Here is a 22,690-nt window from a genome sequence, read left to right on the forward strand (position 1 = left end):
TACAGCCATTTCCGCTTGACCTCTTCACCACTACCAACAACAACCAACAACAACAACAACAACATTTCGAGAAAGATGGCGAACAGAGAGCAAGGCGAAGCTACATCCCTCTACTATTCTTGCATGATGTTAATAGTGACATTATCGTCTCTTTCGACTTCCGGGTCACGACATGGGAGGGAGGGAGGAGGGCGGCGGGATCTCAAGCATGCGCAAAGACGCAAAGTCCAGTTCCTAATCCAATTCACCGTTACATGCCGCGATAGTCGAATTATCAACCGGATCGGATCGAGTTATCCAGGGGTGTTAATCGGATCGTAGTCGGACCGCACATTGTCGAACAAAGGTGTTGACATGAAACGGATAATTCGATTTCAGTCCGACTAAGCCAGTTATTCGAATGCATGTAAACACGGTCACTATTTGATGTGACAGTAACAGGATTATTCACTCTGTCAGACAAAAGAGAGAAACATACTTTTGATTCGCTGCATGTTCAAAATCAGAAAATTGACAATAAAGACGACTTTGAAGTCCACAAAGACCATTGACTCATGCACTTGTGTCCGAAGGGTCAATTAACTTACATGTTTAAATAATTGTTGTCCATTTTTTTGTCTAATTTAAAACTTAACACAAACAATAGATTTTTTAGATTCAGTATTGATATCTTTGCAGTTTGGAACGTCAGACCCTGCCTGGATAACATAAAATGTAAATGGTGGGGTCGACTGTGTCAGTGGTTAACAGGTCCGTCTTTCAATCAGAGGATCGGAGGTTCGATTCTCAGGCTCTGCTAGCCTATGTCCTTGAGCAAGACACTTAACCCCGAATTGTTTTATCCCCATCCTCGTCACAGTTTAGGAAAGCACGTTCATTTCAGGTCCACAGAAAAGGAATTGTGCTGTACTGCAATTAAATTGCTACACGATTTACAGAAAAGGAGCCAATAGACTCGAATGTGTCCGAGACTGAGAAGGTAGAGGCACTTCAGAAATAAATATGTGGTTTGTTACTCTATAACTCAAAAGAATACCCTGCATTATTTCAGAAAGCCATCTTTAAATCGCTTGTTTGTTAGTGTCATTAATTGAACAATCGGTTCTCCGCGAACAGTTTTCCACTTCCGTGAGTAAATAAATCAGTCGGTACTCACCAGCTTCTCATCTAAAAATACAAAACAGACTTCAGAGAACATGACGTAAAACAACAACCCCTGACACGTTATCTCACTGTGATATGCTATTTGCGGCGCTGAAACCCCCTGGCACTGTGCTACGTCGCCGGGGCCAGAGAAACCCGAGCGCCGGATTCTAGTGACCGGCAGAATGTCGACACTTTAAGTGTCACAAAATGCACCAGGTCGCTTCTTACTAGGGTTGGGTACCGAAACCCGGTGCCAATATGGTACCGGTTCCAATACAACCGGTATATTACGGACCCGCAACACGCGCACATTTTTCTTTTTTTCCGGCCCCTGAGCCGAGAACTTCTCAGGTGACTCCGCCCTGTCAGCGCAGGTTTGCCTCATATTTAACTCTGACAGACGAGGCGTGTGTGACCGCGTGTGTGTGTGTCGACACACCAGCGCGCACAGCGCGCGGGCGATCGGCGACGTCCCTGAACACCCCCCTGAACACGTGGACGCCGATTAGTACCGGACGTTGATTGCAGTCTTGCATTCATAAAAAAGTAGCCCATAAAATAATAATTTAGCCATTATTATAACTTTGCTTAGCGCTAAGCACTAGCGACAGTCTGCTAGCAGATGTGTTGTGTGTAGTGGGTCCGGTACCCCCGGGTGTGTTACCGGGAATATAAATGATGAGAGATAAGAACGTGCGGGCGTTACTTTCAGTTCAACGTCAGAAGCAAAACTTGTCAGTCACGTGTGTTGTCATGTCCAGTCCATCCTTCTTGATCTTTGCTTCTTTTGCCCAACAAACAGTTACAGACATAACCAAATAAATAAGTCATACATACATATATATATATATATATATATATATTATATATATGTATACAGTCTATATGATATCTGTGTCGGTGCTCGCTCCAGTGGTTTCGCTACAGAATAATAGAGGTTTTAATGTCCTCAATGTGCATTTAAAAAGAGAAATCAGGGTTCAGGCACCGCTAGGCCGTTTATCGCTTAAAAAATACCGGATCGAAAACCAAACGATACCCATATATGCCTTCTTACAGTGCCATGCTTTAACCATGCATTGCATACTCACAGCGGCTGAAATGTCCAGCTTGACAAGTCATTTAATTCAGTAGTTGGTCTCAAAATGCCTTTTCTTCTTTTACCGGGGTGGGAACGCAACAATGAAGCTCAAGATCGAATGTTTTTGGTAATATCCACAATCTTCATGTGATAATTGTTCAGAATGTTCAGTGCGCAAACACTTTTTCCTTAGAGCAGAAATCTATATGAGAGCATTTAAAATAGAGATGTTTATTCTTTGTTCGTCTCTATGTGGAATTTGGGTAGTTACGTCCTTGCTATCTACATATGTCTTACTAAATCTCTTCACTTCTTGTGTAAATTCATTATTTCAACCCAAGCCTATCCACCACAAGGAGAAATCCTAAGGTTGAAAACACAATTGTACTTTTTGAAATGTGAGTGTGATAAATGTGTATTGTTGGTCTTAAGGCTTGATGCAACTGGAGTCACGTGGGAGCCTCAATGATGGAGTTAAATGTAAAAACAGTGCAAGAATAATCATGTTACTTTTTAAAAACAAAATCCAAATTGATGACATGGATGATTTATTGATACGTTTTCTGAAAAAATGACTCCAAGGCTCCATAAACAACAGCTGAACGAAGAGTCAACATGGACATTTTCTTGGAAGGTGCACACAATTCAAGGGGTGCAGGTTCTGGGTAAGTCAGCCAGTCCAGGCGACACACACACACACACATGTAAACACACCCGAGCTCATACCTATCGTTGACAGGCTTTGACCCTCGTAACCTGCTAGGCCGGAAAGCCTGGTAGAAAGCAGTGGACGGGTTCCTGGATTTCAATGGGGGAGGAAACAGAGACAAGAGAAACATGAGTATAGGAAAGGAAACGTGTACTCTGGGAGAGAGAAATGAGAATGAGAGTAGAAGAGGACCCTGAACCACACAGAGGGCAGGTCAGAGGCAATGATGACACAATCCAGATTGCCCAGCCCTTTGCAAACACCCCATCTAGTGCCATTACAACAGATTTATATCCACCCTCTACCAATTTATTATCTCTTTTTCTTAAATGTCATTTGAAACATCAAAATCAAATGATAACTGGAACTTGTCATTCTCACAAATGTTCATTTAAACAAATGTCTGCCAAGTAATCTATCGCTGAATGAGGTAAACCAATGGTGATTAAGCCAATGGCCCAACAATTATCATATTGCAATATGTATTCACTTGTAGTCTAACAAACTGGGTGTTTGAGGCTGCTGCAAACACAATAGTTCCTATAGCTGCAGCGTCACATTAAAAGCATTTAGCTGGCAAAAGTTGACAATTATCATGAAGTCGTCACAGGAAATATGTGTTAGTCAGTTTGATGAGGCTGCTATCGCTCATCAAAAATGTTCTGCTTTACTGAAACGACAATAGTTAATTCTGCTGCACTCGAGTGGTAAATCAACCAGGACTGAAATCTGAAGGATTGACACTTTAATGTGCTAAACCAACATCTGGATATTTGTATAGGAGTGCCGTAAGATGTGGCAATAACATTAGAACAACAAATCAATAGCTTTTAGGAATACTTTCATTATTCCACTATTTAAGGGCTCTTCTAGTGCAATAAAATAAAAAAATGTTTGAGACAAAAACAATGCATTGTTTGGTAAGACATCAATCTGGAAAACGCAGAACATGTTTGCAAACCGCTAGGTGTCTAATGGCCATTTTCATTAACTAGAAATCCAAATGCTTAAATAGACTTAAAAATTGACAACAATGTTCTCATTACCAGTTTCAATCACTTGTACAAAGATCCAGTCTCAAGTCTGAAAACAAACCGATACATTGATTGTTTTAGATCGAATTTAAACTTTCTCTCTCCAAGACATTTTTAATCATGGGATATTGTGTGAAACAATGATCAGGGATGATCTGGACAGGAAGTTAACTTTCCCCATCATCAATTAAGGTTGATGAATTTACTAATACTCTAAAACTACTTGGCCAGACTGATCTAAAGGATAGAAAGTTAACTCTAAACAGGGGACGTTTTCCTGTGGGGAGATGCAATTACGAACCACATTAAACATTTATCAGCTTTCATATAATTGCACAGGATGTAAATTATATAATCTCAGCCGTGAATTTAAAAACAGTCCAAGAAGCTTTACTACAATAAAATAGACTGCTTTATTTTAAGTGACAATTATCATACTGTATTATACGTTTTTTCCTGACTATAACGTGCACTTAAAACTGAAATGTCTGTCAATTGCAATTTGTAAGTTATTGTGAAATCTAAAAAGGCACCATTCAATTCAATTCAGTTTATTTGTATAGCCCAATTTCACAAATTACAAATTTGTCTCGGAGTGCTTTACAATCTGTACACATAGACATCCCTGCCCCAAAACCTTGTGCTCTCAAATTAGATAAACTGGAGTAACTTGAATCAGGTGAACTATTATAGACAACGTGCCTTCAAGTTCCGGGACGGAATACATTTGCAGCATGTATGACCACGAGCAATTTGAGGCTCGCAAATAGTTCACTTGTGACATTTGCTTTACACTGATAAGCATTTGATGATTTCAGTCAAATTCAATTACATTTAAAGCTGTTCATTAAACTGAAAAATAGAGAATGACTGCTTTCAGAAAACACCAATGGCCCTAAACAAACAAGTGTCATGTAACAGCTTACAAATCAGACAAGTGGCTGCTCCGGCTGGGTTCAAGTCCTCGCCAGTCAACCTTCTGTCCACACCCGAACTGTAAACCTTTGTATGAAAGGCTTGTCTTACAATAAGAACAGGGCTGGTCTACAAAAACCATAAAGTGGACAGTTTAATTATATACGAGGCCCTGGAGGATAAAAAAACAAAAGCTAGGCGAGATAAGGGAATTCACTCCTGTATTTGTAACCGTCGAGATTGATTTACAGTAGAGTTTCCACATCTAGGCCCATGAGAAAGTTATCTGCACCACACCCCCCAAAAAAAGAAGCTCAGGACGTGCAGGCTTTCTCGTGCACTGATGAGGTATTTAGACACCACTGCAAGTCTAAAGAGCTCCCAAACAACACCCTTCAACACAGCAGCTGTGAAGGAGCAAACATCACTGGTGTAATTGGGACAAGGGACACATTTTGTATGTGTGAGGATGTCATCCAGCCGACAGGAGACAAGCAGAGCTATCACTACATGTTTGCTTGGCCTGTCACTATATATTGTGTACTCTGCAAAAGCGGGAATAGAATAAATAACTAAGTATCATTTGTGTTTTAGGGCAGTTATTTAAGACCATCCCATGAGGAATCACTTCATTTTAATAGCCACAATTGTTGACTAAACTGGAAATGCTGCAAACAGCAACAGCTGTTGTCCTTTGCCAGTCGAAGTACTACTGTACAAGAAGAATCATTTGACAGAGCATAACGCCTAACATACAATCGTTTACTTAATAAGCGTACACCAAATAAAACATGCAAATTATCGATTAGTCCATCGACAGAAAAGGAATCTGTAACTATTATGATAAGTAAGTATAAGTATTTTTTTTTTTTTCAAGCAAATATGAAAAATGTTGCTGGTTCCATCTTTTCAGCTGAGAATTTGGTGCTTTTTGTCATTTGATAGTAAACTGAACCCATTTGGAACAGTTTGGGACTGGGCTTCTTTGGCAATATTTAACCGTTTTCTGACAACCATTATCTACATTACTATTCTGCAGATTAACACATACAAATAATCATGAGATGTAGCCTTCATCACTCAAAAATATCTTTTGTGCAGTATAACAAAATATCACAATTGAAAACTTTGTTTTAGTTACTTTTTCTGACTGAAGCACTTGTCGCACATGATCGTCAGAAAGTGGAAAATCTGACAATAATAGTGAGTGAGTTTTGATCAACGGGGTAGTTTTGGCGTTTGAAAACATGCCTTTATTATCTTTCAATTTGATTGATGTGGACCTGACTGAACACAACCTTAAGGTGAACTTCTCTGGATCATTTGCTGGTTTTATGATAGGTTCTATTCAAATAAATAATCATCTTGTAAAAGATACTATTGGATTAGGTTACTTGGTAAAAGCTGCAACTATTTAAATAACACTGCCATATAATGACTAAGAATCTCTTTTAGTGACATACTGAAATACAGTATTTAGATGTTAATAATATCACAATGTGAATGTGTACAAGACGTACTTAGTTCTGTGGATTTCTTTTTCTTATTTTCTGAAAATACATTCTGGACAGAAGTATTTTCAGTTCAAGATAAAGTGTGTGGTTGCTTACTTTGAGCAACCACCCTGCAAAGTAGATGCCAAGAAATGGATGTCACTTTCATGTTGGGTGAGTTGCCTGAAGCAAAGTCAAACTATCAGATCAGCCGTTCCCTGAACTCATGATGTGTGCTTGTCAAGGGATTTTACAGCCAGAACGTCCGGCAATAAAGAAGCTTTGTTTGATTACTAATCACACAAAGAGCCTTTCAAGTCAAACATGACGACCTATTTGTAGTAGTATTCAAGATTTAGGAACATACATTTGATTATGTATGGCAAATGTTTTCTGAGCAGAACATGGTTATTCAAACACTATTCTGTTACATGTTATGTCACAACAGTACCATGGACATACCCATGATGGTTTCATGATGTCCCAGTTTCAGCAGAACAGGAACCTATAAAAACAATTGAGTCCACAAATCTCAGCGCTGACAGGTTAACAATCATGGCACAAGATACACAAGATAAAGACTAGAATCGCAAGCAGGCTTTTGTCTGTAAAGCCCATTCAATCCTTAAGCTGCTGCATGGGCCTGAATAAACACATGCTCCCTTGGGTCACTTAAGAAAAGCCTCTGCTTCCAATAGAACGCACACTATTTAAATTCCATCCCTTTAAAATAAGTTGATCTTAAAAAAAAAAAACGAAAAAAACATAATGTCTTGCAGCACAGCACACGACCAAACATGCGGCCGCACTGGGTTGTTTTCCTGCAAACAACTCTTTGATGTTGCAGAGTGCAAAGAGTTGAGCAGACTTAATCCCTCCACTCATGTGACTTTATATCTTTATTCAAATGTCATGCATACAAAACTCTAATTCTTTGGGCCTGATGCAGGGAGGAGACTGAACAACAAAATTGTCAGAGGGTTGAGATGTGACCCAGCAGTTGGTGGCGTTCTTCTCATAATGTAGTGATTAGGAGACGCCGTGGGAGAGAGAGAGAGGAGGAGGCTCAATGGCAAACAGGGATGTGACCCTCTGCATGGGGCCAAGACTGCAGTCAGGCAAAGTCCCAGCTGTGCAGCTGACCACCCCTGACAGCACAACCCTGCCCACTCTGCTATGGGAGCGAGGAGAGAGGCTTGTGTTGGTATTTATGACAACTTAAAAAAACTTCAGTAAATAAGACCACAGCTCAAGATTTAGCAATGTTCAAGGCAGGCTCGAACACTTCAGCAAAAATCTAAAGTCTGTGTAAGATGAGTGAAAATATGTCACATTGATATGAGTATTCTCGTAAGTAGAGGGTGTTCATTTCTGCTCAGCTTACACATAATTGTTACCACGAGCACAGATGACTCAGTAGAATTTAGGATCTGGGTTTGCTCATTCAGCTACAAAGCCAACCTATCTGCTCAATTTCACTTAGCCGGACTCAAGTTCAATTACTACCAGTTAAATAAAGTGTCAAATTGGTTCCTGAAGCGTGACCCTGGCCACGTGAACTTTGCCATACTGGCCCACAGGTCCGTTTCTGTCTCGGCCTGTCACTCTCTAGTGACTTTGCCTGGGGTTGTGCAGGCAAAGCCGATTCCTGTTAATGTTTTAAAAAAGAAAATATTAAAACATTTTTTAAAGTTCTTTCCAGCGGTATTTCCGGTTGTCTGTGCATTCATATCTCTGTGCAGGTAAGGCACCAGCAGATTCCTCAGAAAACAAACTGCTTTCACATAGTCTTGACATTACATTGACTACGCGCTATGAAAAAGGGGCCGCACAGGTCATAATTCCCTCTTCAATATCTATCATATATTTGTTATAAGTTTCTCAAGAACAACTCAAATGTGCAGGATACCATTGAATAAACATCATGACAGCGTTATAATGTACCCTTATTTTTACTGAATAGAGCTTGAACACATCTTAATGCAAGTCAATGCAACCTCCGTTAACATTAACCGTTTGCTCTGTAATGAGCTTGACTGCTGGAGAGAGACCTGAGAAAGACCTGAGAGACCCGAGAGAGACCCGAGAGAGACCCGAGAGGCCTGAGAGGCCTGAGAGAGACCTGAGAGACCTGAGAGACCTGTGAGAGACCTGAGAGACCTGAGAGACCTGAGAGAGGCCTGAGAGACCTGAGAGACCTGAGAGACCTGAGAGACCTGAGAGAGACCTGAGAGACCTGAGAGAGACCTGAGAGAGACCTGAGAGAGGCCTGAGAGAGGCCTGAGAGACCTGAGAGACACCTGAGAGAGACCTGAGAGACCTGAGAGACCTGAGAGACCTGAGAGACCTGAGAGACCTGAGAGACCTGAGAGACCTGAGAGAGACCTGAGAGAGACTTGTGAGGGGTGTCTGCACACGAGCCGGTAACTGTGAATATTAGTCTGATTAAGTTAGTTTTTCCAAATGTTATTACGGTTGTTCCTCAATGGCTTATTTTGGACTTGTAGTTGTTGCAAATTCCGAGCTATAGAACTTCCACACCATAACGTGCAGTATATAAATGTTTAAAAATGTGAAAAATAAATTTAAAAAGTAACGACTCCATGCACGGTTTTACTTTAGTCTACTCGTCCTCTTAACGAATGGTACCATTGAGCTGAGTACATTATTGATGTGTTTATGTACAACCAGACTAACTGAAGCGTGCCATTTTATCAAGCATTACATTTGACACAAGACCTATGTTTTAGTGTCTTTGTTGACCTCTCCTCCCTTGAAATGTACAGCCCAGGAACTGTCACACTGTCAAACATATTTGTTGTAATCCTACTTAAACGATAAAATGCCAATGCTCCCTTCCTGTGTTTGCTTAGCTGCCTTCATTGACAGCACTTGAATATTTTCCATTGTTTGGTGTGAAGTCTTTTTGGCTGACCTTGTTCCACAAGGAGGAGCCATTGGCAACAAAAGGGGTAGAGTAGTGAATATACAACACACACAAATGCTTGATAGATTACATATTCAATTAACATGCATCTAAAAAACCATACATATCTATTGAAAAGTCCCCTTTTTAGTTTTTTACAAAAGATGACTTCTTCAGGTAACAAGTTAAACTTAGAGGCTTGCTCAAATGAAAAATACAGAGGCACGAGCATGTGAAAGTTCAGAATGAACCGGTCATCACACCTCACCATCATGCTAACCAGCAGGTCAACATGCCTGACGATGGTCGTTATTAGACTAAAAAAAGACAGAGTGGAGATTAGATGAGCAAATGAAAAGCTTCAGAAGGATGAACGGCCTGCTTATCAAAATGACAAATGGAGTTTTTTTTACAGACTTTTTCAAGAAATTAGGTGAACGGTCTGATTCATGACTGGCGACTGTGGCTCAGTCATTAGCAGGAGCGTGCTTCAATCAGAGGATCGGCGGTTCAACCCCTGGCTCTGCTAGCCCATGTCGGTGTGTCCTTGAGCAAGACGCTTAACCCCAAATTGTTCCCCGTAGCTGTGTCTATGGTGTATGATTGTAAGTCATAGCGTCAGCTAAATTAAATGTAAATATGTGTATATAACTATATGTCTTATCAGACTGATTTCCAAAGTGGTAGCAGTTACACACGAAACACTAATCACATCATTACAGGAAGTTATTTGTTGGAACACAGGAGATAAATGATATCATCTGGGCTGCCTCTGGGTGAAAAAAAAAAAAAAAGACAACTTTTTGCACTTGACATGACAAATCAAACCCGATACAGTGATAAGCTAAAGTACCATCTGTTCAGCACCGCCAAATTAACAGTTATCAGTCTAAACAGCCACAATGACTCACGTCCCATTTCCTTGCAGAAATCAGCTCATTGTAAGACATTGGAGGAGGTGTCTGTGTGTGTGTGTGTGTGTGTGTGTGTGTGTGTGTGAAAAAGTTGCCATGAGAAAAAAAAGAGGAAGAAGATATCAGTGTTTGACAGAATACAGAAATAGAGAAGGGCACATAAAAGCAAAGCAGGAAATGTAGGTTCTTGTAAAAACCTGCGCCTTTCTCAGCTGAAGAGAGAAAAAGTACCCGAGAGGTTTTTCATTGCCTGCCTCAATGTTAAGATTCAACTTGCAGATCAGATATGACCTTAATTAGCCTTCAGAGCAGGTTGTGCTCTGTAAGTTTTCTTACGCGTTAAGAAAAATAAATATCTACTCGAGTGAATTCACTGCTGAACCTTCACAAAGTGACAAGTTTGATAGAGTTACTATGAATGAATAAGAATATAGATAACAAACAAGTGTTCTCAATTCACTGTTTAAGTAGTTGTTGTTCTGAGTTTGTACTCTTGGTTGAATGCACTTATTGTAAGTCGCTTTGGATAAAAGTGTCTGCTAAATGACATGTAATGTTAAAAATAAATTTCGACCAACTCTTAAATGTTCAGCCTCAAAGAACAATCACAATCTATTAGTTATAACTTCTCAAATGAGTAAAATACTCATGCATCCATAAATTCACAACAGTAAAAGATTAATTCAAGGATCATCTTCTATCCTGTGTGTACATTTTAGTACCCAGAGAATCAGTTGGGAAGAACGCATTTTCACATATCTTGCACGGACTTCAGTTTTTTGCTGAAGCGTTCAAGTCTGCCTTGAACATTGCGAAAGCTTGAGCTGTGATCTTATTTACTCAAGTTTTTTTAACGCAACCATTGAATGGCAAATATAAAAGACAATAAAGAAAAAGAGTTTTCAGACCGTGGAGATGCAGAGAAGACGCCAAACATGGGCACGCCATGAAATCTCTCATTCACCCCGTCTTCAAACTTGGAGCCTCTTCAACTCTCAGCCAATCCCACACTGTTCTTCCATGACACGCACCAAGAGAACACACGCACAGTCCCAAGCACCAGTGAGCCAGATCAGGAGACGAGACCCATTGAAAGCAAGTGAGCGCTCAGAGAGAGGATGGGTGACTCAAATGCAGCTGCCTGCCATGCTTTCCACACATCCTCATTACTCACTCTCCAGTCATCTCAGAGCTCCGTGGGGCCGCAGGCTCTCAAGCCCTGTTGTTCTGCCCTGGCTTCCTACCCAAGAAGACTGAATAACTGAAACACCCATCTCCGCATTTTCTCTCGGAACTGGTTCGCTTATTTAGAGCTAAAGACATTTATACCGCACGGACTTCTATTCCTTAGCTCTGAGGTCAGCCTTAAAAGCATTTCTCTACAAAACCATCCAATTTCCACCAAATGCTAAGCATTTCCTTTCTTCTCCCCCTTCTCACACCGCACTCCTGGATGAAAGGCACTCATCTTGTCAGTTAACAGTTTATGAAAATTGACAGTGTCATCACTGCTAAATTTACAATAGGTTAGCCAACTGCAGCCTTATTCCCTTCACTTTACAATATTGTTAGCTAACCACAAATTCTGATCTGTACTTTTCTTTACTAATTGTTACCATGGATCTTAGTCCTGTAGCTCGCCTGGCTAACTTTTTATGATAAAAATAAGCTTCTTTATTTTTATGAAAAGGCCTAATTTGCATTAAACTGATCTCAGAGCATTATGAAGACCGGCTAAGCACTTCAGACTAGTGCAAAATCTCCCACAGTCAGTTATCTTTACAGTGGTAAAAGTTGACATTAAGCTTCTGAAAACGCAGACGTAACCACTATTTGTTAACGTCAAATGTTGGGACACATACAGTGGAACATTATGCAATCTCTCAGACCAACGTAGCCCACCCTCCTCCACGTTCAAAGTACAGACTGGTAACTAGGGCAAATTACTTGGTGCTTACTTAACATGTCGCAAACACTCAAGAGGAGTCCAACTTGTTTTGTATGGAGACTATTTCGGAAAAAACAACAACCACCAACAGTTTACACACTTATTCCTGGAATAGCCTGCAACATTCTCTGCGGCTGATTCAATGGCCCGGCTTCCAGGATAAACTGGGTTAGTTATGGTAGGCCACCACCAGGAGTGTGGTTGTTTACTTGCTTTGGCAGGTCCACTCTAATTGGAGGTGATCCCCTCACCCACGTCTTGCTGAGATAACAGGGTGGGTGTTCATCTGATCTTTGAATCTTTAGAAACATATAACAAAACGGACATGTTTCAAAATCAAACACGAGTCACTGTATCAACATGTATAGGGACATTATTGTTACCCTGCCTCCTGTGTTGTTTTTTTGGAACAGGGACCCATGAGGGTAGTTATAGGACATGTCATTGAAAAAAAACACTGGTCAGTTATTATGCACCTATTTAAAAATCCTTGTGATTGCTAAAACACAAAACGTTCCCTAAAAAGTAAAAGAGAAGAAAGGTGTGTAAGAACTAAGGTTTCTCTCCTCATTAATTGAACTACAAAAGACAATTATGGTAATTCGTGACCAACAATTGCAGCAGTTTAGAAGCAGAGAGCAAAGGGTGTTAAAATCTCAGGTAGGGACTGACAAAGAGCCGTAGAGACGGGACAGACAGGAGGCAGAGGCAGGGCCAGCGGTCCAGCGGTGCAGCCCAAAAACAGAGCTGATGCAGACCCGTCTGCTCAGCCCGGGGCGTCCCACAATCAGCCATTCAGGGCTCCTGGAATGTATCCCCTGGAAGTTCAGGCAGGTCAGCTATCTCTGGAAAATAAGCTGCTCCCCTGTTTCCAGGCACTGCGGCAACCAAACGACAACCCCAAAACACACACACGCCCCATCCCAAACCTGACTCTCCATCACACCCTGTCCTCACTCCCCCTCCCTTTGTGTTTCACTGAACACTTGTGTGTATTCAGACCCACCAAACCTTTGATAATTTGATGTCACTAAACTAAGCATGAAAAACCAGAGCCGTGACAGCTTAAATTGTAACGTCATGAGCAACGTGGAGGTTAAAACTCTGTTTATCTGCCCGGCATTCAACACCAACACTTGTTCGAATGAACAAAAGGACACGCTGCAAGTGTCTCCTCACAAAATAACTTTCCACCAGTCCAACCATTGTTTTCCAAACTGCAAGAGCCAATGCACTAACCCCAGTTGGTGCTGGGATGACTCAAAATTTCCACAAAGTTGAACTTACACACACACACACACACTTTGCAGTTGACCTTTCAGAAAGCTTCCACTCCGATTACAACTTCATGTGACATTCAATGTCTGTGAGGAGAAATTAAGCCAAAAGCAGACCGTGTCTGAACTAGGTCTTCTGTCAACGGGTCGGCTACAAATGCAGAAAGGTAAGTCAGGGTAATGTTTAAAAGCTTACAGGAGCAAACTTCACGTCACCCGCAGAAGATATTCAATTGCTCCATCAATGCCATTTTCAAGTTTTTTTCAGTTTTCTGATAAGACTGAGACACTCGAACTGCCTCAAGAAAGACAGCAAACCACAGTGTCATGCTGTTGTGTGAGGGCGGGTGATGCGTGTGCAGGCCCCAAGCACACACTTCAGATGACAGGACGACTCGAAGGAAAGTACGAATGTGTAATAAAAAGTGGAGGTATGACAGAGGGATTCTTACCACAATACAAATGAATCCAAGAACAGGTCAATAATTGGGGTGTCCTTAAGTCATGAATGATATATTTGATTCCAGCTCAGTTATGCTACTTGGGATAACATGTCGTAGTATGTACAGTAAATTGTATCTCAGAATGAACTTCAGATTGCATTTTTCTTCACTGTACGTTAAAGACACCACTTTTCTTCAGCTTGATAAATGTAATATGTGATGGATTTATTTGTCATAATTGAGAGAGATGCTAATTATTCCACGCTGAGGGGAAATCATAGTAATCTCACAACTCCACACCCACAATGCTTTGTTCCACTTTTGTAATGGACTCAAACTCAAAACAGAACCACACCAAGAAACTGATAGATTCCACGCGGAGCTCCTCAGAACAAAGCAGCTCTGACAATGGTTTGTAAATCTGTGTCCCGTTTTATTAGTTTTACATGAAATGTGTTGTTGTTTTTTGTCCTCGCATAGATTTATTGAACGTTAAGAGTTAACAAGGCATTTCGATTATAACTGATGTTCAAAATGTTTGGTGCAAAGTGATCAACAAGCAAAACCATCCAGAAAGTTTGGGCCAGATCCAGTTTGATGTTGACTCAACTTGCAGTTAAACTTATCTTGAAAAAATTGTTACAAAGTGGGGCTGAAGCACCACTGGCTATATGTAGGAAATCGGACGAGAAAAAAAACTGGACCGCATAAATTGAGTCTGATTTACTGATAAAAGGATTACATTTAAAAAACTTAAATGATAGCAGCCCTATTATAGTGTGCAGTTTCAAGTATTTAAAATGGAAAAATTAGGAAATGTGCAGACAGGAAGACTTTAACCCACCACACGTCAGCAACAGTTTGTTAAACTGATGTGTCAACATGGACAGGCCTAACAAGGACTCGTCTGAGAGCCACAGCAGGAGGCAGACGTCGTCCTGCTGATTCAGTCTGGCCATGTCATCACTGCCACAGATAGCTTACGTGCCTGCTATCATTGCAACAGGTGTGTGCGTGCCCGCCCGCGTGTCTGTCCTATCTACCTCCCTGTTAGCTCTGTCCAGTCCTGCTGCCAGCATCACCATAGCGACAGCCACTTATATATAACACACACACACACACACACACACACACACACACACACACACACACACACACACACACACACACACACACACACACACACACACACACACACACACACACACACACACACACACACACACACACACACACACACACACACACACACACACACACACACACACACACACACACACACACACACACACACACACACACACACACACACACACACACACACACACACACACACACAGCTAATGTGTGCGTTGTAACTTTTTCAAATGCTTGCTATCGCACCGAAAACAAACTGTATGGTCAAATGGAGGCTTGAGGGAGTGCTCCAGGTTAAGACCATCTTATTTCGCTAATAGATTCAGGCAAAGTGATGAACACTATAATATTGCTTGATCGCCCACATCTGAACAAAAATACAACAACCTGCAAAACAACATTTATGGAAGTGGAATCATTTCACAAATGTATATTATAATGACACCCTCTTACCTGTCCTCATCCACATCCATTGTAATATGGATGCCAAACAGGCTGTTGACGGCAGGACTGGGGAGATTGAGACCCTGGCCGAGGAAAGGCGTTATACCATCTTTCCCTGTCATCACAATGGCACTGTGAGGATGGGCATCAGACTTCTGTCTGATATCTTCCATCCGGTTTCTGAAGATGAAGGGAAGGCCTGTTGTTGCTCCTCCATTGGCTCCATGTGGCATGACAAGTCCTCCCGTGCTAGACGCCTGACTTTGCACTCCTGGAGGGGTGTTGTTAGAATTGGGCACTGTGGCAGGTGCATTCTGAATACAGCTCTGGGAGATGGTGGAAGGTGCAGGGGGCGTGCCTAATCCTCCTGAAGGCTGAGTCCTGCTCACATGCTGCTGTTGGCCAGTTCCTGTGAGGATGGCCGCCATGGCTGATGCATTTCCTACTTGCAGCAGAAGACTCTGGATTGAGGATGCCTCGCCGCCAATCCCCTGGGCTCCTTGACCAGCATGGGTGATTAGAGATGATGGTACCTGGCTAGTTGGAGGCCCCACAGGGAGAGCAGACATGGGAAGGTTCTGAGTGCTTGAGACAAAGGGCTGCTGACTATAATCCAGCTGACCAGTGGAGAGGCTAGTAGGATGAGTAGAATAGGCAAACTGCTGGGCCTGCGTGGCAGGAGGCATAATGGGAGTCGCCTGATGCATGGCACCATGGTGCACACCATTAAGGCTGTTGGAGAGGAAGTTCTGGGCAGCAACAGGCTGCATATTGATCTGAGCCTGTTGTGGTTGCTGTGATGCTGTATTTGAGTACCCTGTGGGCTGGAAGGCACTTGCTCCGCTCCCTAACTGAGGAGCCAAGATGTAGGATTGCTGTAGAGGCTCTGAAAGGTGGGTGTGGGCGGGGTGCGCGACTGCATAGCCACTGTCCGTGGTGTTCTCCAAAGTCTGTGCAGACAAAGCACTGCTCGTGGCCACAGAGCTACTGGTGGGCCCTAACCCACTGTCCCGGTCTACACTGTTATCAAGGGGTACGGTTGGCTTCATGCCATCAACAGTTCGATTAATATTTGAATCTGAATCTCTCTCATAGAACTCAGTGCATGTCCACCTGCCCCGTCTGAAGGGTTCTCCAGTGCCATGGTCAAGTTTAATGACCCTAAAACGGGAACTACAGGTGGCATTTACAGGAGCTATGTGGGTTACACTGATAGAGATAGAGCCAGCAGGGACTGTATTTTTGACTGGCGGATGGGAGGCTGAGTTTGGGACAATAGGTTGAGTGGTAGCGGGCACAGGCACTCCGAAATGATGTGGAGTGGCACGACCAGTGCCCATCATTGTATAAGAGAGACCCCCGTTTACAGGGGCCGGGGTGGGCTGCTGGCTTTCCTGAGTCTCTCCTACGTTGTTTAAGGTTTCCTCCGATGAACTCCTCTCACAAACCGTGAGGTCCGGCCGACAAACGTCAAATATTTCCGACGACACGTCCTCTGTCCGCGACTCGTCCGGATCGTCGAGGCTTTCGGTGTCGTCAGTGATGCTGCTGGCCGCCACCTGAGCCTGCGTTACACTCGTGATCTGGAAACAACTTTTCTTCTTTGCCGGCATTTTCGACATGTTGACGACTACGTGAAGTCGATCTACTTCCAGATAACACACTATGCTGGACTAATGTCCTGCGAAGTAATTCACAGTGGAGGGATATGAAACAGACACGTACAATCACAGGACGTTTCCATTCCGTACCTCTTCCTCCCTCTTGTCGGAGAAAAGTATCACAACTAAAGCCGAACCCCCCTAAAACTTCCGAAACGTTCCGCGGTGTCCGGTCACAGCACGCGGATCACTGATGCTCCTTTTACGGCTTCTCTGACACCCGGTCGGCCTTCTCCGTGTCCCGACAGCAGAGTTGCAAACAGGCCCTTGTCAAAGTTCTTGTTCAGCAGCTGCTACCGGTACTTCAGTCTGAGGCGGGCCCGGTCTCGCAGCCCACTCGTGTCTCTCAGCTATCTGTATTTATCACCGACTTGCTAAGTTAGCTAATGTTAGCTATGTTCCCCTACCTCAGTGCCAGCATGTGGGAAATCATGATGTAAACAAATCCATTGTCTTTCCATAAAGAGTATATAATCCAGCGATAGACAGAGAAAACCTCTCAAAGTCTGTGAAGGTGTGTCTCTCGTCGTGTGGACAGCTCGCTTTTGGCAGCTGTTCTTAGCAGCTAGCTGACAGATAACCACTCGACAAGATGGCACGAGCGAAGTGCATCCTGGGTATCGAGGTCAAACTAGTTTTCTCTTATCTCAAACAAATTATTTACAAATCGATAATGCCACATAGGTATATCATATAGTGCGCTCATGAAGTGGTTGCTGCTGTATTTAATTTTTAAATAGCTTAGTTCGTTTTTAAGTGACTAAAAAAGTGTCTCGAGCGCTATCGCCGTCGTCACTTCCGGTCGACGTCACACGGGGTAGAAGTCGGAAAAAGATCGCCAGCAGTCGGTAGATGTTAGTCACTGGTTGATGTAGGGGTTTATAATTTTGAAATTGTACATTCAGATAACCTCATGAATTACAAATACAGTACAACGAGTATACAATTGTCTTTACTGTGGTTTATAATAAAGGCCATCATTTAAAACAATTAATAATTAAATGGACCGTAGAACCCGACAGAAGAAGCAGGTGGAGTTGGACTCATTTATTCAGACTTCAAGCAACTGAGTCATACTCCTTTTTCTTACTTGGCATACTTGTACATGAAGTAACTTGTTTCCCTTATTACACACACACGATATTAAATTATTAAATAATTGTTCTTTTTTGTTATATTGTATGTCACTGTTTTATGTTGTATTGTCTGAAACTTTGTGTAATGTGCTACTGCTGCTTTCTTGGCCAGGACACTCTTGTAAAAGAGGTTTTTAATCTCAATGAGGCATTGCCTGGTTAAATAAATAAAAATATAAATAAAATAAAAAATTGAAGGCCAGTGATAGACAGTAGGACACTTTTTTTACATGGTCAACACATGACACAAAGAAAAATAAATGCAGTCTGATTGTTAGACTGCCTGATATCTTCCATCCGGAATCTCTGGGTCTGAAAAAGCTGATAACAAAAAAAACATTGATAACATGTTCCCTGCCAAAGTAATATTCTACCAATTATACCATTACAGACACGTTCAAAACACTGGTTCAGCACATTGCCATATCAAACCAGTTGGTAATATAGACAGAAAGTATTTTTCTGGTTCATATCCAGTCAAGTTTCCAGGGAGCAGGAGACACCTCATTCTATTGTGACACCTAAGGGTAAAGCACAAAACAAAGCACATTCAGTTATCAAATGGAATTCATTCCAGTCTATGTTTGGTATTTGCAATAATTATTTATAATTTTGAGGTTTTTTTCCTCCAGTTTTAACTAAGATGCTTGCATGTGATTAGATGCCAATGTACATTTATATATATATATTAAATATGGTTCTTACCAACAAAGAAAATGGGTTCTTGATAAACCTTTATGATCTACAGTTTCCGCTGAGGTACACCCCGTGTGTCTGTTTTGACTGTATGATTACTGTACCTTCCTTCCATTGAATTTGTTCAGTTGACATTTGGCCCCTATAGTCTTGCTTTGTTAGGATAAGAAGATTCATAATCACACTATAATGTATAACTATAACAAGTAAAACTGAGTCCCGAACTGCAGCAGACACACTCAAGCAAGACCAAACTATTTGCTATTTGGACAGAAATTAAAGATGTTTGAAATGGTTGAAAATGTATTCCTTTATTCATACTGTATGACCCCGATGACTCATGACTTTGGCAGCTTGCATAACATTAAAGGTGTGAATGTTTTAGACTTCTCAGCATTAGTAACATTGATAAAACCTTTTGGATAAGAGGATATTTATTTTTGAAGAATAGCACTTTTAGTCCTTAAAGTAACTTGTTTACCTTATTACACCCATACTAAATTAATTACATTAATGCCTTATTAGCAATGAGCTTAGAGGTTTTGCTTCAATAAAGACCATTGAAGGCTTGTGATAGACAGTACGACAAGCTGTCACAAGGTCAACACATGATACTAAGATTAATAATAAATGAGTCATTATGTTGGCCTATTCTTTAGTAAATTCTGATTGTGGTCAAGTAGTGGTTTTCTCCTTAATTGCCTTCTCTAAAAAGTGTTGGTGGAGGAATATTTTCTGACTAGCTATTTTCTGATGAGCCAAGAAAGATTAGTTTTTAGTTTTTGTTACATATCTTGATCCAACCACAGATCAGGACTTTAAAAAAGATTTCCCTGTCGGACAAACTAGTGGCCTTGGGGGTTTAAAAACATGTAATCTCACAGTCCTCAGTTAGATTTAACATGCAACACCATCTATCCTTTGACCCTCATGGAAAACAATAGAACTGCTGTTGTGGGCAATGGCAGTGAAAATAATATATATATATATAGGGAGAAAGTGTTAATATTAGGTATTGTGTATCACTCAATGACAGACTCAAACATATTAAACCAATAAGTCATTTTCCCATTTTGTCGGTCTTTATTTACTGTTTTCTTATTGGCATTTCTTCTAACTGTAATGTTTTCACCCATTTTATAAATGATTGATCAATTGAGAGTCAGATAAAAGCTTCGCCATATTATTCCCCTGATAAGATTGACTAATCATTGAATTACAGTTACATAATTTCCGGTTGCCAACTCACATGGTCTGTCTGATGAAAACAATTACATGCAATCCTTAGATAAGACAGAGGAGATGGAAAACAACTCAGCCTAGATGTTGGTTGACACAGTAATAAAATACACAATTTAATTTTTATTCCTGCTGCATTTCATAAGGTGTGGGAAAACAATTACAATCTCAAAAGATCATGATTTATTATTTAAATAAATAGAAGTTAGATTACTTGTGTGGAAAGCTATAGGGCTCTTTTGAAGACTGGCTTTGTGACCGAAAGCATTTATTTAGCAGTTTGTCTAAAAAAGTACCACAGTGGGGGAAAAAACCGCACGCTTTAAATAATCATGAAACATTATTTCTTACTCCTCTTTTATGAACCTGGATATAACTCCTGAAAACAATGTTGCAACATCAGCTCCAACGAGACCTATAAACTTAGACGCCCTTCTTTAGTAGCGGGCTGTGCGTGGGCTTTCCCAGCCCCATCCAAAGTGTTTGTGTAGCTGGACGTGTTTATTTGCTCTTGTCTGAGGGCGAAGACTAACAAGCTGTGCTGCGGTGCGTCACAGTCCAGCTTGCTGCGTCCACTTTCAGTGTACCACCGCAGGAACAAGACTGGCGTTGTACCGCTGTATTTTGCGTCCCGGGGTCCTGGCCAGCGGTCACTCTCAGCAGCCCAACCTGGGAGACCTCTGGCCTTTAGCAAAGCAGCGTGGGGCCTGAGAGTGCACGATCAACAAACAGAGTGATCAAACATCACTCAGCACTTGCTAAAAAAAGGGATTCCCCAGGGAAAAGGGCACAAAGGGTTGGTTCAGGGCAACTTGACCAGCCTGGAACTGAATAATGAAATATGCACGTGGACCTTGCGCATGGTTTCAGCTTTATTCAATTCAATTCAATTCAGTTTATTTGTATAGCCCAATTTCACAAATTACAAATTTGTCTCGGAGTGCTTTACAATCTGTACACATAGACATCCCTGCCCCAAAACCTCACATCGGACCAGGAAAAACTCCCAAATAACCCTTCAGGGGAAAAAAGGAAGAAACCTTCAGGAGAGCAACAGAGGAGGATCCCTCTCCAGGATGGACAGGTGCAATAGATGTAATGTGTACAGAAGGACAGATTTAGAGTTAAAATACATTCAATGAATATGACAGAGTGTATGAATAGTTCATAGTAGGCATATTCCACGATGGAGACCTCCACGATCCATCAGGCAGATGGCGGTGGGGAGGAGGAGGGCGGAGTCTCAACAGGACAGTGGCGTAGTCAGGAGCAGGAATTCCACGACCCAGACCTCGATGATCCATCAGGCAGATAGATCTATGCCGTCTCATAGGGTCCGATGACCCCATGAGACGTGAAGTCAAAAGGACTCCGGGAGAAAGCAGAGTTAGTAACGTGTGATTGAGAGATGAAAATTCATCCTTAAGGAGAGAAAAAAAGAGGAGATAGGTACTCAGTGCATCCTAAAACGTCCCCGGCAGCTATAAGCCTATAGCAGCATATCAAGGGGCTGGACCAGGTGAACCTGATTCAGCCCTAACTATAAGCTCTGTCAAAGAGGAAGGTCTTCAGTCTACTCTTAAACGAGGTGACTGTGTCTGCCTCCCGGACTGAAGGTGGAAGCTGGTTCCATAAAAGAGGAGCTTGATAACTAAAGGCTCTGGCTCCCATTCTACTTTTTAAGACTCTAGGAACTACAAGTAGTCCCGCATTTAGTGAGCGTAGCTCTCTAGTGGGGCAATATGGTACTACAAGCTCCTTAAGATATGATGGTGCATCACCAATCAAGGCTTTGTACGTTAAGAGAAGAATTTTAAAAGTGATTCTTGATTTTACTGGGAGCCAGTGCAGAGCAGCTAGTGCAGGAGTGATGTGATCTCTTTTCTTAGTTTTAGTGAGAACACGAGCTGCAGCATTCTGGATAAACTGGAGGGACCTAAGAGATTTATTAGAGCAGCCTGATAATAAGGAGTTGCAGTAATCCAGTCTCGAAGATACGAACGCGTGAACCAATTTTTCTGCATCTTTTTGAGACAAGATGTGCCTGATTTTTGAAATATTACGTAGATGAAAGAATGCAGTCCTTGAGATTTGCTTTACGTGGGAGTTAAAGGACAAGTCCCGATCAAAGATAACGCCAAGATTCTTTACAGTGGTGTTGGATGCTAGGGCAATGCCGTCTACAGAAACCACATCACCAGATAATTGATCTCTGAGGTGCTCAGGGCCGATTAAAATTACTTCGGTTTTGTCTGAGTTTAACATCAAGAAGTTGCAGGTCATCCATGTTTTTATGTCTTTAAGACATGCTTGAATTTTACCGAGTTGGTTGCTCTCCTCTGGTTTTATCGATAAATATAGTTGAGTATCATCTGCATAACAATGAAAGTTTATGGAGTGTTTCCTGATAATATTGCCCAAAGGAAGCATGTATAAAGTAAATAAAATTGGTCCAAGCACAGAACCTTGTGGAACTCCGTGATTAACGTTG

The 22,690-nt window shown here is 41.7% G+C and overlaps 1 protein-coding gene across 2 annotated transcripts in view; it reads right to left on the bottom strand.

Annotated features, from left to right (window-relative positions):
• Positions 1-17,707, bottom strand: part of tsc22d2 (TSC22 domain family 2) — a 32,267-nt gene extending 14,560 nt beyond the window's left edge. The window contains exons 1-2 of one of the 2 annotated variants that reach the window (XM_056414907.1): positions 15,477-17,707; positions 2,954-3,025 (exon numbers count right to left, since the gene is read on the bottom strand). In XM_056414907.1, the coding sequence (XP_056270882.1) occupies positions 2,954-3,025; positions 15,477-17,089 (1,685 nt within the window). In that variant the 5' untranslated portion in view covers positions 17,090-17,707. The remainder of the gene's footprint in view (positions 1-2,953; positions 3,026-15,476) is intronic. The other variant, XM_056414908.1, reaches the window with a different exon arrangement.
• Between the last annotated feature and the right edge of the window lie 4,983 nt (positions 17,708-22,690).

This window comes from Pseudoliparis swirei, chromosome 5 (genome assembly GCF_029220125.1).
Source record: "Pseudoliparis swirei isolate HS2019 ecotype Mariana Trench chromosome 5, NWPU_hadal_v1, whole genome shotgun sequence".
In the NCBI taxonomy this organism is placed as follows: domain Eukaryota; kingdom Metazoa; phylum Chordata; class Actinopteri; order Perciformes; family Liparidae; genus Pseudoliparis; species Pseudoliparis swirei.